Here is a 14,265-nt window from a genome sequence, read left to right on the forward strand (position 1 = left end):
AATTTCATAGTGGAGGTGGTGGAAGTGTTTTATTGTGCTCCCACTTATGCCTTGAATTTTTTTTCTCTTTCCATACCTCTGCCATCTATTATGGTTGGAGATACTCATCTTACAAGTGACAAAATAGCCTCCAGTAGTTGTACAAGGGAAATTTGCCTTAAGCAAATTTTTAACATTACTATTGTAAGCTTGAGATCAGTACAATGATGGGTGAAGAAATTTAATGATTGCAGCAGCACTGCTACACCTTGGGAAAGTCAGAAAAACTTCACATACTGTGAAAGTTCTTAAAGTCAAGTGGGTACAGGTCCATGCTTAAATTAAAAAATCCTAGACTGCTCATTGATATGTTGGTAAGGACTGTGCAGTGCTGCTTACAGGAAGACCTCAAGTACTAGAGCTGCAAGCTGCATCCTGAACCACTCACAACTTGTAGACATCAGAAGAAAAGACTTAATTTTTTGCAAGAAATATGGAGTGTGGGATAAGCTAAGTTCAGAAGTGTCTTGCGGAGTGATGAATCCACTTTTTCTGTGACAGGTGGCCGTGGTGGGCTTGGGTACAGGCGATAAGGCTGTGATCCATTTGGCCCCAGGTACATTGCAAGCATTTCAAAGTTCCCTGGTATGGGATTGTTTCAGTTATTGTTGTGGGGACCTTGTAGTGTTGCCAAAGAATGAAATTATTAACAGACATAGTTACCTTGAGCTACTGTGTGACCATCTTCCAGATTCATTCAACAAGTATAAGGACAAAGTCACTAATTGCGTTAAGGACTATGCTGTGGAGTTTTCAGTGACTGGCCCAGGAATTCACTAGATCTGAATCCAATAGAAAACTTGTGGCACTAATGAAAATGTAATTACATGATAGGGATACTTCATTGCTACCTAAGCTGGAGGCAAACAGACCCAAAATGGCTTCAGAACCTTACTGACAGTTCCTGGTCATTTCAAGGGGTGTATAAAGAGGAAAGGGAAACCAATTGAAGTACCAGTGGGTGCTAAATACACAGTTTTCATGGTTTTATTTCATGTATGGGCATTTATGTATATATAGATGTGTATATGTGTGGATGGGCAGTTCTTCATCTGTTTCCTGTTGCTACCTCACTGACGCAGGAAACAACAAGGTAGTGTCAAGAACAGAGGACTAGGCTTTAGAATATACATCCTCTCATGGCCCCTTTCTCTGTTCCTTCTTTTGGAAAAGTAAAAACTGTAGGGGAGGATATATACTGTAGCCAAAGGCAGGGACCCATTTTATTGACTATCTTGCATGGGAGGATGAACATCTTGGTTATGATTGGAGCAGATGCATTGTTTCTTGAGAACACTTTGGGATTTTTCTTGTCTGAAACTGGTGCTATTAAGTATTCTTACGGCATTTAGTTAGTTTGTTTATGGCTTATATGTTGTTGATTGTGAGATGGATAGTGAATGTTCTATGTAATATGGGTCATCTTTTTCTTTCTTTCACACTATTTACCATTTCCCACGTTAGTGAGGTAGCGTTAAGAACAGAGGACTGGGCCTTTGAGGGAATACATAAGTATATATTTTGCTCATTAATATTCAGAGGTTGACTTTGACAAACAGATATGGAGTTGAATTATATAGTATACTCTTTAAATCAGGAAGCTAGAATCTAGAATTTAACATGTTTATAATCTTTTTGTAACTACCACTTCAGTCTTTGAAACAAAAATTCAGTTTTACAATCAAGTAGGGTTAACATATTTTCACCAGCTGTATTGCAGTTTAGAACTAATATCACTTCTCAGTAAAGTCAATAGAGTCGGTCATTCTTTACACTGTCATAAATTAAGGGTCATTCGATAGAAATGGTGTTACCTTCTATGGTAACAGCATTTATAAATCAAAAAAGTTTTGTCCTAATTCTCTATTTTACTTTCACTTACCTAGGTTAGATCATGTGCAAGTAACATTCAATCCGAGTTTCTTGTACCCTCAGCATATGTCTTGTGTTAATGTTTTGCTACACCACGCAAAGCCCTACTTTAGTATTTTGTTTCTTTTCACATAAGATGTCATTTGGTGTAATTAAACTCTACATACACGTTACTCGTTGTAACACAGTAAGAGTCTCTGCTGCTTATAGTAGAGCCTCTGCCGTATATATTCAGTTATTCTTGTAGCATCATTATTTTATATACCCCAGACCTTCACTTGTTCACAAATTGTACCTGTCCATCTCTTTTCCCAGTCTTTCTTTTAAGCCATCTTCCAAGCTATTGAAATGTTCTTCAGTAATCTTTCATCTGCCACATGTCTTACAGGGTAATTTGTTTATTTCTCTTTTCAGTTAAATGATGACCTGTCTACAGATTTCCTAAATGATATGCTGGAGACATCTAAAATGGATAATCTTCATACGTGGCTGTAGAGGAAGTAGCAGAAATGTCAAAACGTGAAAAAATAGTTCGTGCTTAATTAGTGATGAGAAGACTGATGCCTGGGGACAGTTAGAATTAAATTTAAGTGTTTCAGTTTGGATACTATGTTTCCTGGTAATGTAAAATGTACCTCTCAGAGCTTGAATAGGCAGAGGGTATTTTTCACTGTCTATGTGGATAGACAAAAGAATATGCAAACATGTTTATACAGAGAAAGCTTTCATGGGAGCCAACAAAGAAACCTCATCAGGATACAAGTACCCAAATTTGATGCCTTAGTACCTTATAGGTGGGAATAAATGTGGAAGAATGTTGAAATCCTGCAGTCTGAATACATCAGAAACTGTATATGAAGTGAATAGTGGTACTGTTAAAGGCAGCATTAACATAAATGTGGAACTGTGTGTTTGTGTGTGATACAGAAGGTACCATGAATTCAGGCTCTCTATGCTGGATATATTGTTTGTTTCCACCTGTGAGGGAATATTAGCCACAAAAACCAGGCTGTGGGTCACTCACAAAGTCTTGAAATTAGAAGAAAATCAAGTGAATGATTGAAGCCTAATAAGAGTGATAATGGGAAGTTTCAGAGATGTATGTACTGTACCCAACACTGATCTCGTATGGCTTCATTAATATCTTAGGCAAGGATGCCCCTTTTCTGTATGTGATGGAATAGTGCCTACAGACTACCAGGTTATACTCTGTTGAAGAGGAGGTTACCAACACTGGAAATCTCCATGGTGTAGGTTAAGCCCTGTTTTGTGAATACATTTTAGTGGTTTTATCACATGCATTTAGGACTGATATATTCAGAGGTTTATCTCATTGCCTCTGTCCTCTCCATATATCAAGTGATTCACTACCAATTTTACCGTCCAGTTCTGCCTTGATCAGTAAAATATTGCCAGACTTACTCATGTTACAGATTAATTATATTTATTAATGACTGCTAATTGTCATGTAAATAGTATTTGAAGTTATGTTCTTGTATAAGAAAACTCACTATCTTAGTATTATAGACAATATAAAAAGTTAAATGAAAAGGCATTAATTAATTTTAGATGACAGGCAGCTGTTTTGATAATGAAAACGAAATGATAGTCCCAAAAATTTATGGGGATCTATTGATTCTTGGTTATAATGCACTCAGTGCTCCTTTTAATTTGCGACACAGTGGAGCAATCTGTTGTTTGCATTTTGTTTAGTTGACTTTATGTGTTTTGTTGGCTGTTATGCTCCTTCCATCTGCGGCTACCCTAGTTCCTGTTGTATGATCATGTGCAGCATTTTTTACGCTTTTGGCCTCTCTAGCATCTGTCATTACGTATGTAGCAAAGGCTGTGCATTACATCTCTGATAAAAACTATACATTCAGTCTCATATTTTTAATCATTGGCAAATAGTAAAAATACAGTTAAGGTTTAGTGTCATTTGATCTTGTATAATGATCCAAACTAGTGTACTTTAGACTTAATTCATTTTATGATGAAAGATATGTTTTGAGCATTTTTTGTAAACTTGTTATATATATATCAATATTTATATGTGATGAGTGGTCAGACAGGACATATATACGGGAAGTTTTGAACAGCCTTGATGCATCATATATTGCATAATCTGAGGCAGGTAATTTTAATAATCAGATGGAATGACAGACTAGATAACTTTATAGGTTCTTTTTCTTAGAAAGTGACATGGCATCACTTAGATGTATGTGAAGTTTCAAGTGGTATAATGTGGTGCTACATCAGATTCATTACATGTAAAAATTTTTGTGATGGTTAGATCTTTGCTTATCATTTAATGGAACTGTGATGTGCAGGGAGCTTGTTACCTTGTTCATATTCTTATTTGTTAACAGAGAGTTTCTAATTTTATTAAGATTATTTGTTAATCAAATTTCTCAGAAAGTATTTCCGGTGCCTTAGAGGAAATGAGGTGCCTTGTGCAGTGGTAGTATATGTATGGCAGCTCAGTGACAAGTTAAAGCAGGAACTAAGGTGATAGCCAGTCTTATTTTCCAGCCTTAGTTAATGACACAATTAATGTACTTAAAGGAATGGCCATAGTTTCCACTAGGTCTACCAGTCTGTAAACTAGCATTCTTAATGGTTCATCAATCCCTATGATTTATGTGACGTGGGTGGTTTCTGTATCTTTTTGTGCAGGTTTGTCTACCCTGCAATTGTGCCAGCAGTAGCTAACTGGGATGCATTTGATTCCCTAATGTTAATGGGACGAGGACAATATTTTGAAACATAAGCTATATCATGTATCCCATAAAGCACTCTGGTCACGTCATCAGTATTTCAAATCCCCACATCCATGCGCAGTCTGCTCAAGTGATTTACGAACGTCCCAAGTGCCTTTGTCTGCAGCTGTTTAGTGGCCATTCAGCTCCTCCCTGGGTCAACAAACTGGTCAAAGGTCATGACCCAGGTCGTTAAAAGGTCACTTTGGCAGCTCCCAAGCCACAGGTAAATTTGTGGTTGTAGGTTAAGGTTCATGTTAAATATTAAGGCTGAACAAACACCAAGCATTGACCACACACTTGGTGTTTGTTCTGGTATTATTATCATCATTATTATATTATTATTACTATTATTGCTCCAGTAGACATGAATTTTTATTTTATCAGGAAATGTACATGTTCATTTTTTCATGTTAATAGTATGGTGTCTTTTGTGATATACATCTAGCATGCAATGTTGTTTTTAGTTTGTCTTATAGTGGCCATATTTGTTAGTTTTACATTTAATAGTTAGAAACTCAGCAGCAAGGCTCTTGTTTTTTCAAACTTTTTAATGTGGTGAAGGGTTCCTAGTATAGATTAAAAGAAAAAAATATCACAGCTACCAATATTATATTCATATCAAACTTTCTTAGAAGAATAATCCAATGATAAAGTTTTATACTAATAGATTTAAGATTATGGCCCAAAAGCTGACATGCCTTTTTTTTGGTCACTTTGGGCAGTGTCCTTCCCAATCTTTCTTGCACAAGTTTATGAAGTTCAGTCACTTTGTATACCTCTAGAAAACAGTGTAAAGAGTATGAAAATTATAAGTAAAATTAAATTCAATGGGAGGTACTTTGAGCTGATCTCGTTAATCTCGATACATTGTTTCAACCTGAGGACTCGTCTTTCCATGATCCTAGGGTTACTGATTTCATAAACTGATACTTATCAATGTTGCCTTGCTTTGTAAGGTCCTGTTACAGTCCTAACAATAATTTTTCAGTGTACAGTATATGTGGGACTGTAATGGGAAATAACCCATGTAATTGGGGTAGGTAGCAAGATGCACCAGTTAAAACATGAAAGGTTTAGTGAACATATCTAGCTGGTCACCCTCTCCTTGTCCTTTCTGATCAGCACACCACATCCATCCAACTCTTTGCTAGGAATGAATCGCTAATCTTCATACTAAGACTGTACTCTTGCCCCAACCCTGAACTATGGTATTAGCTTATGGCTCACAAATCATGGTGAAGATTAGCAATGTGACAGAAAAAGGGAAATTTGTTTGGAAATGCCTACAGAAAAGCCTCACGAAAATTGTGGCCAAATATAACTAGATCATGATTTCCGGTAATTAAATAAAACCTCAGCCACAAGAACATTTTTTCCTTTTTTTGCCATATTTGTGAATGCTACCCAAGTGCTTATGATGCAGGTTGGGGGTGAAGGAGCAGCCACTCCCCCATGAAATTAAGTGTATGCTGAAGCAATGTAAATAAATTTTATCTTCAAATGACTACTACGTTTCTATTTTCCCGACTCTAGAAACCTGGTACTGCATCGTGACAGCACTGCTCTGTTTGGTATCAAATTTAAATTACCATCTATTATATCTCTGATGTCTATTCCCTTTGGGAAATTGAACAGAGGACAGGCCAAGGAAAAAGTCTCTCCATAGCTCTTGAACTCTAGTGCCTTTAATGCCTAACCCTTGACAGGCCACTGGCAGAGGGCAACTCTAGCACAGTGTTTTCAGAGGCTCCTACCTAATTCTCTCATGTAATTTTAGTTCTTGAAAAGCAATTATATAAATTTTTCATCTATGTTAAAGTCTTTTCCCCACATTTAAATCGAAGTTAAGAAACCATGGATATCTGACCACTTCACAGACTGCTGAGACCATTTACAGAAAAAATTACATCAGTAAACCTCAAACAAATAATGCATTTGCTTAAGTAAAACAGAGCAAAAACATTACAACAATAAATATTTTCCAATAGTTTATGCTATTCTTAGCCCTTTAAAGAACAGCCAGGAGTAGCACCTTAGTTTATTTAACAGTGAAGAAATCTGCATATGATTTGGAACTGGATGTGGTGTATTTTCTCGTTAGATATACACACATCCAGTCTTGCACCACAAGACCCTGACAAAGTTAACTGTACAGAATTATCAGAGAAAGTGTCAAGTCAAAGATTAGAAGCAAACTAGGCAAATGAATTAGTTCATAACTAACAGAAAATTCCAAGTGGTGGCAAATTGGGGCTTTTGCATCCTACTGCTAAGGCTGTGACCAAGCAGTTATGATACTGGAGGCTGTATACCATAGGGCTACATATCAACGCCCACAGACAGACACATACCTACACATTTCAATGTATACATACTTATACATATATACACATGTACATATCCATACTTGCTGCCTTCATCCATTCCCACCACACATGAATGGCACTCCCCTCCCCCCCGTGAGCACGAGGTAGCGCTAGGAAGAGACAACAAAGGCCATATTCGTTCTCACTCAGTCCCTAGCTGTCATGTGTAATGCATCGAAACCACAGCACGTTGACCCCAGTATACCATATCATTCCAATTCACTCTATTCCTTGCACGCCTTTCACCCTCCTGCAGGTTCAGGTCCTGATTGCTCAAAATCTTTTTTGCTCCATCCTTCCACCTTCAATTTGGTCTCCCACTTCTTGTTCCCTCCACCTCTGACACACACACACACATATACATTTATATACATATATATATATTTATTTATTTATTTTGCTTTGTCGCTGTCTCCCGCATTTGCGAGGTAGCGCAAGGAAGAAATGGCTCAACCCACCCCCATACACATGTATATACACACACGTCCACACACGCAAATATACATACCTATACATCTCAATGTACACATATATATACACACACAGACACATACATATATACCCATGCACACAATTCACACTGTCTGCCTTTATTCATTCCCATCGCCACCTCGCCACACATGGAATACCATCCCCCTCCCCCATCATGTGTGCGAGGTAGCACTAGGAAAAGATAACAAAGGCCCCATTCGTTCACACTCAGTCTCCAGCTGTCATGCAATAATGCCCGAAACCACAGCTCCCTTTCCACATCCAGGCCCCACACAACTTTCCATGGTTTACCCCAGACGCTTCACATGCCCTGATTCAATCCACTGACAGCACGTCAACCCCGGTATACCACATCGATCCAATTCACTCTATTCCTTGCCCTCCTTTCACCCTCCTGCATGTTCAGGCCCCGATCACTCAAAATCTTTTTCACTCCATCTTTCCACCTCCAATTTGGTCTCCCACTTCTCCTCGTTCCCTCCACCTCCGACACATATATCCTCTTGGTCAATCTTTCCTCACTCATTCTCTCCATGTGCCCAAACCATTTCAAAACACCCTCTTCTGCTCTCTCAACCACGCTCTTTTTATTTCCACACATCTCTCTTACCCTTACATTACTTACTCGATCGAACCACCTCACACCACACATTGTCCTCAAACATCTCATTTCCAGCACATCCACCCTCCTGCGCACAACTCTATCCATAGCCCACGCCTCGCAACCATACAACATTGTTGGAACCACTATTCCTTCAAACATACCCATTTTTGCTTTCCGAGATAATGTTCTCGACTTCCACACATTCTTCAAGGCTCCTAGGATTTTCGCCCCCTCCCCCACCCTATGATTCACTTCCACTTCCATGGTTCCATCCGCTGCCAGATCCACTCCCAGATATCTAAAACACTTTACTTCCTCCACTTTTGCTCCATTCAAACTTACCTCCCAATTGACTTGACCCTCAACCCTACTGTACCTAATAACCTTGCTCTTATTCACATTTACTCTTAACTTTCTTCTTTCACACACTTTACCAAACTCAGTCACCAGCTTCTGCAGTTTCTCACATGAATCAGCCACCAGCGCTGTATCATCAGCGAACAACAACTGACTCACTTCCCAAGCTCTCTCATCCACAACAGACTTCATACTTGCCCCTCTTTCCAAAACTCTTGCATTCACCTCCCTAACAACCCCATCCATAAACAAATTAAACAATCATGGAGACATCACACACCCCTGCCGCAAACCTACATTCACTGAGAACCAATCACTTTCCTCTCTTCCTACACGTACACATGCCATACATCCTCGATAAAAACTTTTCACTGCTTCTAACAACTTGCCTCCCACACCATATATTCTTAATACCTTCCACATATATATATATATATATATATATATATATATATATGAAATTAAAGAAATAAGATACACAAAGTATATACCTCTTCATCAAAATACCATTACTAATAATACAGAATACGTACTAGTACTACAAAACAGCATTCACATATCAATGGCTTAATATGATAATCTACATAAAATCCACAGGTTATAGCACTTACAAGCTATTACCAATACCAGAATTACAAATATGAAAGAATGCATTAACCTATCTCCTCAAATGTACAACAATTTTATACCAAGCAGAAATTTGTATTGTACATTCATACTAATATTTCATCTAAAATGTCATTACTTTTATCAGTCTCTCTGTGCACTTGACCTTGCAAAACTTATCCATTGGCTTATCAGATCTTGCTCTCTGACTTCAGTAAGGGAATCCAACAATTATGATCTTAATCCTAGAGTGATATGGAGGTTTGGGGAATCAGACTACATTCAGTTAGTCATACTTTCATTTGCTTCTTTAATTTCTAGATCAATTTTCATCTACATCACTTGTATGAATCATACAATTCTTTCTGTCCATTAGCTAAGTACAGTCTTACCATGCCATTTGCATTCATTGATCCAAGAGCTTAAAGACAATAAAGTATACAATTTCATGGATATTTTACTGTACTTGTAAGGACTCTTGACATCACCCCTACTTCTTTACTTTCCATAAATTTACACTTACCAGTATTATCTCTTCATACTTATGAAATCTTGGTGCACACAGTCTTAGCCTCTGTGTAGAACTCAAGTGAGTCCTGCGTTCCTTCCCGACCCATCCCGCTCTTCTTTACTCCTCCAAAAGGCATATCAAGGTCTCGAACAAGCCAGCAATTGGTCCACACTGTACCTACCTACAATATATGAAAACAGAAACAAACTAAACAGTAAGCTGTGTTGGGTACTTTTGTGTCATTCCACGTTTCAAATGTGGTATGGTATAAAAAGGGTCAGTCAACTTCTCAAGTTATTATTACAAATCCTGTATATCACAACACCCATGCTGGATATTAGAAAGCCTAAAGTATACAAAAAAGCCAGTCAATTCTTACCTTCAGCTTATGAGCCATACGATGTGCCACTCCTAAATTTGATGTCCACACAGAAGCACACAAGCCATATGAGGTGTCATTAGTACGTTGTACCACTTCCCCCTCAGAGTTAAAGGGTACAACACATGTTACCGGTCCAAAGATTTCTTCCTGCATGCAGCGGGATTTGTCATCCAATCCAGTTATAACAGTTGGCCTCATGAAATATCCCTACAGGAAAGGAAAGAAACAGGTCTTTAGAGAAGGTAGCATATATGTGAGATGATGTGCAAATTCTGTAACAAATCTAAAGAATAAAATCAATCAAAGGGAGTTTCTGGTATACCCTTCTAAGTACTGGAGTTCTCCAGTTATGGAGACTCTCATCATGGCCACCTCCTTCAGGGATCCTGAAGGAATTTGGCATCAGATATAAATAGAAATATCACACAAATGTGGAAAGGTTATACTTTAAAAGGTTAACTATTAAAAGGTCAAATAAGTATCAATAACATTCATATAATGCTTTGAAACTGATGATTTACAGTGCCTTTGAAGATCTCTGAAATGTTAACAATATCTTAGCTAACATTTGCTTTTTTAAATTCTGTAAAATTAACTATAAACAAACGAGCTCAGTCTGCCTTGCTAAGGTGGAAATGGCGAAGAGACATAGAAGAATTAAAAAATAACAATAAAACAACTAAAACACTTGAAACACAAGCTACTGCTCAAAAACTTAGTACACTTACATTCTTGTTCTCCTCAGGAATAATGCACATATCAATGCCTTCACCACAAAGAACTGTGCCACCATCCTCAACAGCATATCTTACATAACGGCGAACCTTCTCAAGGTGAGGCTTTGAGTTAAGAGCTCCCATGAACACACCTTCCTCTGATGGGTTACCTACTCGCAACTCCCTGAAAGAATATTTTTACAAATTAATGATTTTCTAAAAGCTCATATAAAATATATATGCATACATATATGTGCTGTCAATGGACTAAACAAGGGCATGTGAAATGTCTGGGGTAAATGATGGAAAGGACTAAGGGGCCTGGATGTGGACAGGGAGCTGTGGTTTCAGTGCATTACACATGACAGATAGACACTGAGTGTGAACAAATGTGGCCTCTTTCGACTGTTTTCCTGGTGCTACTTCGCTGAAGCTGGGGGTAGTGATGCTGTTTTCTGTGGGGTGGGGTAGCACCAGGGATGTATGAAGGCAAGCAAGTATGAATATGTACATACATACACACACACACACATGGATGAGAGCAGGGGGCTGGAAATCCTCCCCTCTCGTTTTTTTTTTAATTTTTCAACTATTTTCAAATTATTCGCCATTTCCCGCGTTGGCGAGCTAGCTATATATATATATATATATATATATATATATATATATATATATATATATATATATATATATATATATATATATATATTGGTAAGGTTATTTAATGTATGTATGACTCATGGTGAGGTGCCTGAGGATTGGCAGAATGCGTGCACAGTGCCATTGTACAAAGGCAAAGGGGATAAGAGTGAGTGCTCAAATTACAGAGGTATAGGTTTGTTGAGTATTCCTGGTAAATTATATGGGAGGGTATTGATTGAGAGGGTGAAGGCATGTACAGAGCATCAGATTTAGGAAGAGCAGTGTGGTTTCAGAAGTGGTAGAGGATGTGTGGATCAGGTGTTTGCTTTGAAGAATGTATGTGAGAAATACTTAGAAAAGCAAATGGATTTGTATGTAGCATTTATGGATCTGGAGAAAGCATATGATAGAGTTGATAGAGAGGCTCTGTGGAAGGTATTAAGAATATATGGTGCGGGTGGCAAGTTGTTAGAAGCGATGAAAAGTTTTTATCGAGGATGTAAGGCATGTGTACGTGTAGGAAGAGAGGAAAGTGATTGGTTCTCAGTGAATGTAGGTTTGCGGCAGGGGTGTGTGATGTCTCCATGGTTGTTTAATATGTTTATGGATGGGGTTGTTAGGGAGGTGAATGCAAGAGTTTTGGAAAGAGGGGCAAGAATGAAGTCTGTTGTGGATGAGAGAGCTTGGGAAGTGAGTCAGTTGTTGTTTGCTGGTGATACAGCGCTGGTGGCTGATTCATGTGAGAAACTGCAGAAGCTGGTGACTGAGTTTGGTAAAGTGTGTGAAAGAAGGAAGTTAAGAGTAAATGTGAATAAGAGCAAGGTTATTAGGTACAGTAGGGTTGAGGGTCAAGTCAATTGGGAGGTAAGTTTGAATGGAGAAAAACTGGAGGAAGTAAAGTGTTTTAGATATCTGGGAGTGGATCTGGCAGCGGATGGAACCATGGAAGCGGAAGTGAATCATAGGGTGGGGGAGGGGGCGAAAATCCTGGGAGCCTTGAAGAATGTGTGGAAGTCGAGAACATTATCTCGGAAAGCAAAAATGGCTATGTTTGAAGGAATAGTGGTTCCAACATAGTTGTATGGTTGCGAGGCGTGGGCTATGGATAGAGTTGTGCGCAGGAGGGTGGATGTGCTGGAAATGAGATGTTTGAGGACAATGTGTGGTGTGAGGTGGTTTGATCGAGTAAGTAATGTAAGTGTAAGAGAGATGTGTGGAAATAAAAAGAGCGTGGTTGAGAGAGCAGAAGAGGGTGTTTTGAAATGGTTTGGGCACATGGAGAGAATGAGTGAGGAAAGATTGACCAAGAGGATATATGTGTCGGAGGTGGAGGGAACGAGGAGAAGTGGGAGACCAAATTGGAGGTGGAAAGATAGTGAAAAAGATTTTGAGTGATTGGGGCCTGAACATGCAGGAGGGTGAAAGGCGGGCAAGGAATAGAGTGAATTGGATCGATGTGGTATACCGGGGTTGACGTGCTGTCAGTGGATTGAATCAGGGCATGTGAAGCATCTGGGGTAAACCATGGAAAGCTGTGTGGGGCCTGGATGTGGAAAGGGAGCTGTGGTTTCGGGCATTATTGCATGACAACTGGAGACTGAGTGTGAACGAATGAGGCCTTTGTTGTCTTTTCCTAGCGCTACCCCGCACACATGAGGGGGGAGGGGGATGGTATTCCATGTGTGGCGAGGTGGCGATGGGAATGAATAAAGGCAGACAGTGTGAATTGTGTGCATGGGTATATATGTATGTGTCTGTGTGTGTACATATATGTGTACATTGAGATGTATAGGTATGTATATTTGCGTGTGTGGACGTGTGTGTATATACATGTGTATGGGGGTGGGTTGGGCCATTTCTTTCGTCTGTTTCCTTGCGCTACCTCGCAAACGCGGGAGACAGCGACAAAGCAAAATAATAATAAAAAAATATATATATATATATATATATATATATATATATATATATATATATATATATATATATATATATATATATATATATATTTTCATTTTGCTTTGTCACTGTCTCCCGCGTTAGCGAGGTAGTGCAAGGAAACAGACGAAAGAATGGCCCAACCCACACACATACACATGTATATACATACACGTCCACACACAGCACATATACATACCTATACATCTCAATGCATACATATATATACACACACAGACATATACATATATACCCATGTACATAATTCATACTATCTGCCTTTATTCATTCCTATTGCCACCCCGCCACACATGGAATAACAACACCCTCCCCCCTCATGTGTGCGAGGTAGCGCTAGGAAAAGACAACAAAGGCCCCATTCGTTCACACTCAGTCTCTAGCTGTCATGTAATAATGCACGGAAACCACAGCTCCCTTTCCACATTCAGGCCCCACAGAACTTTCCATGGTTTACCCCAGACGCTTCACATGCCCTGGTTCAATCCATTGACAGCACGTCAACCCCGGTATACCACATCATTCCAATTCACTCCATTCCTTCGCGCCCCTCACCCTCCTGCATGTTCCGGCCCCGATCACTCAGAATCTTCTTCACTCCATCTTTCCACCTCCAATTTGGTCTCCCACTTCTCGTTCCATCCACCTCTGACACATATATCCTTTTTGAAGTGCCTGAGGATTGGCGGAAAGCAAGCATAGTGCCACTGAACAAAGGCAAAGGGGATAAAGGTGAGTGTTCAAATTACAGAGGCATAAGTTTGTTGGGTATTCCTGGGAAATTATATAGAAGGGTATTGATTGAGAGGGTGAAGGCACGTACAGAGCATCAGATTGGGGAAGAACAGTGTGGTTTCAGAAGTGGTAGAGGATGTGTGGATCAGGTGTTTGCTTTGAAGAATGTATGTGAGAAATACTTAGAAAAACAGATGGATTTGCATGTAGCATTTATGGATCTGGAGA

The 14,265-nt window shown here is 39.1% G+C and overlaps 2 protein-coding genes across 6 annotated transcripts in view; one reads left to right on the plus strand and one right to left on the minus strand.

Annotated features, from left to right (window-relative positions):
- yki (Transcriptional coactivator yki) overlaps positions 1-6,177 on the plus strand; it is a 204,147-nt gene extending 197,970 nt beyond the window's left edge. For all 5 annotated transcript variants that reach the window (XM_071673501.1, XM_071673504.1, XM_071673502.1 and 2 more), the window contains one exon: positions 2,326-6,177. In XM_071673501.1, the coding sequence (XP_071529602.1) occupies positions 2,326-2,406 (81 nt within the window). In that variant the 3' untranslated portion in view covers positions 2,407-6,177. The remainder of the gene's footprint in view (positions 1-2,325) is intronic.
- A 3,206-nt stretch (positions 6,178-9,383) lies between these two features.
- The window catches only part of LOC139755342 (2-aminomuconic semialdehyde dehydrogenase-like), a 72,131-nt gene continuing 67,249 nt past the window's right edge, over positions 9,384-14,265 (minus strand). Inside the window, exons 8-10 of the mRNA XM_071673506.1 lie at positions 10,720-10,891; positions 9,989-10,198; positions 9,384-9,790 (exon numbers count right to left, since the gene is read on the minus strand). Coding sequence (XP_071529607.1) covers positions 9,641-9,790; positions 9,989-10,198; positions 10,720-10,891 — 532 coding nt within the window. The 3' untranslated portion in view covers positions 9,384-9,640. The remainder of the gene's footprint in view (positions 9,791-9,988; positions 10,199-10,719; positions 10,892-14,265) is intronic.

The sequence above is a fragment of the Panulirus ornatus genome, chromosome 19, assembly GCF_036320965.1.
Source record: "Panulirus ornatus isolate Po-2019 chromosome 19, ASM3632096v1, whole genome shotgun sequence".
Classification (NCBI taxonomy): domain Eukaryota; kingdom Metazoa; phylum Arthropoda; class Malacostraca; order Decapoda; family Palinuridae; genus Panulirus; species Panulirus ornatus.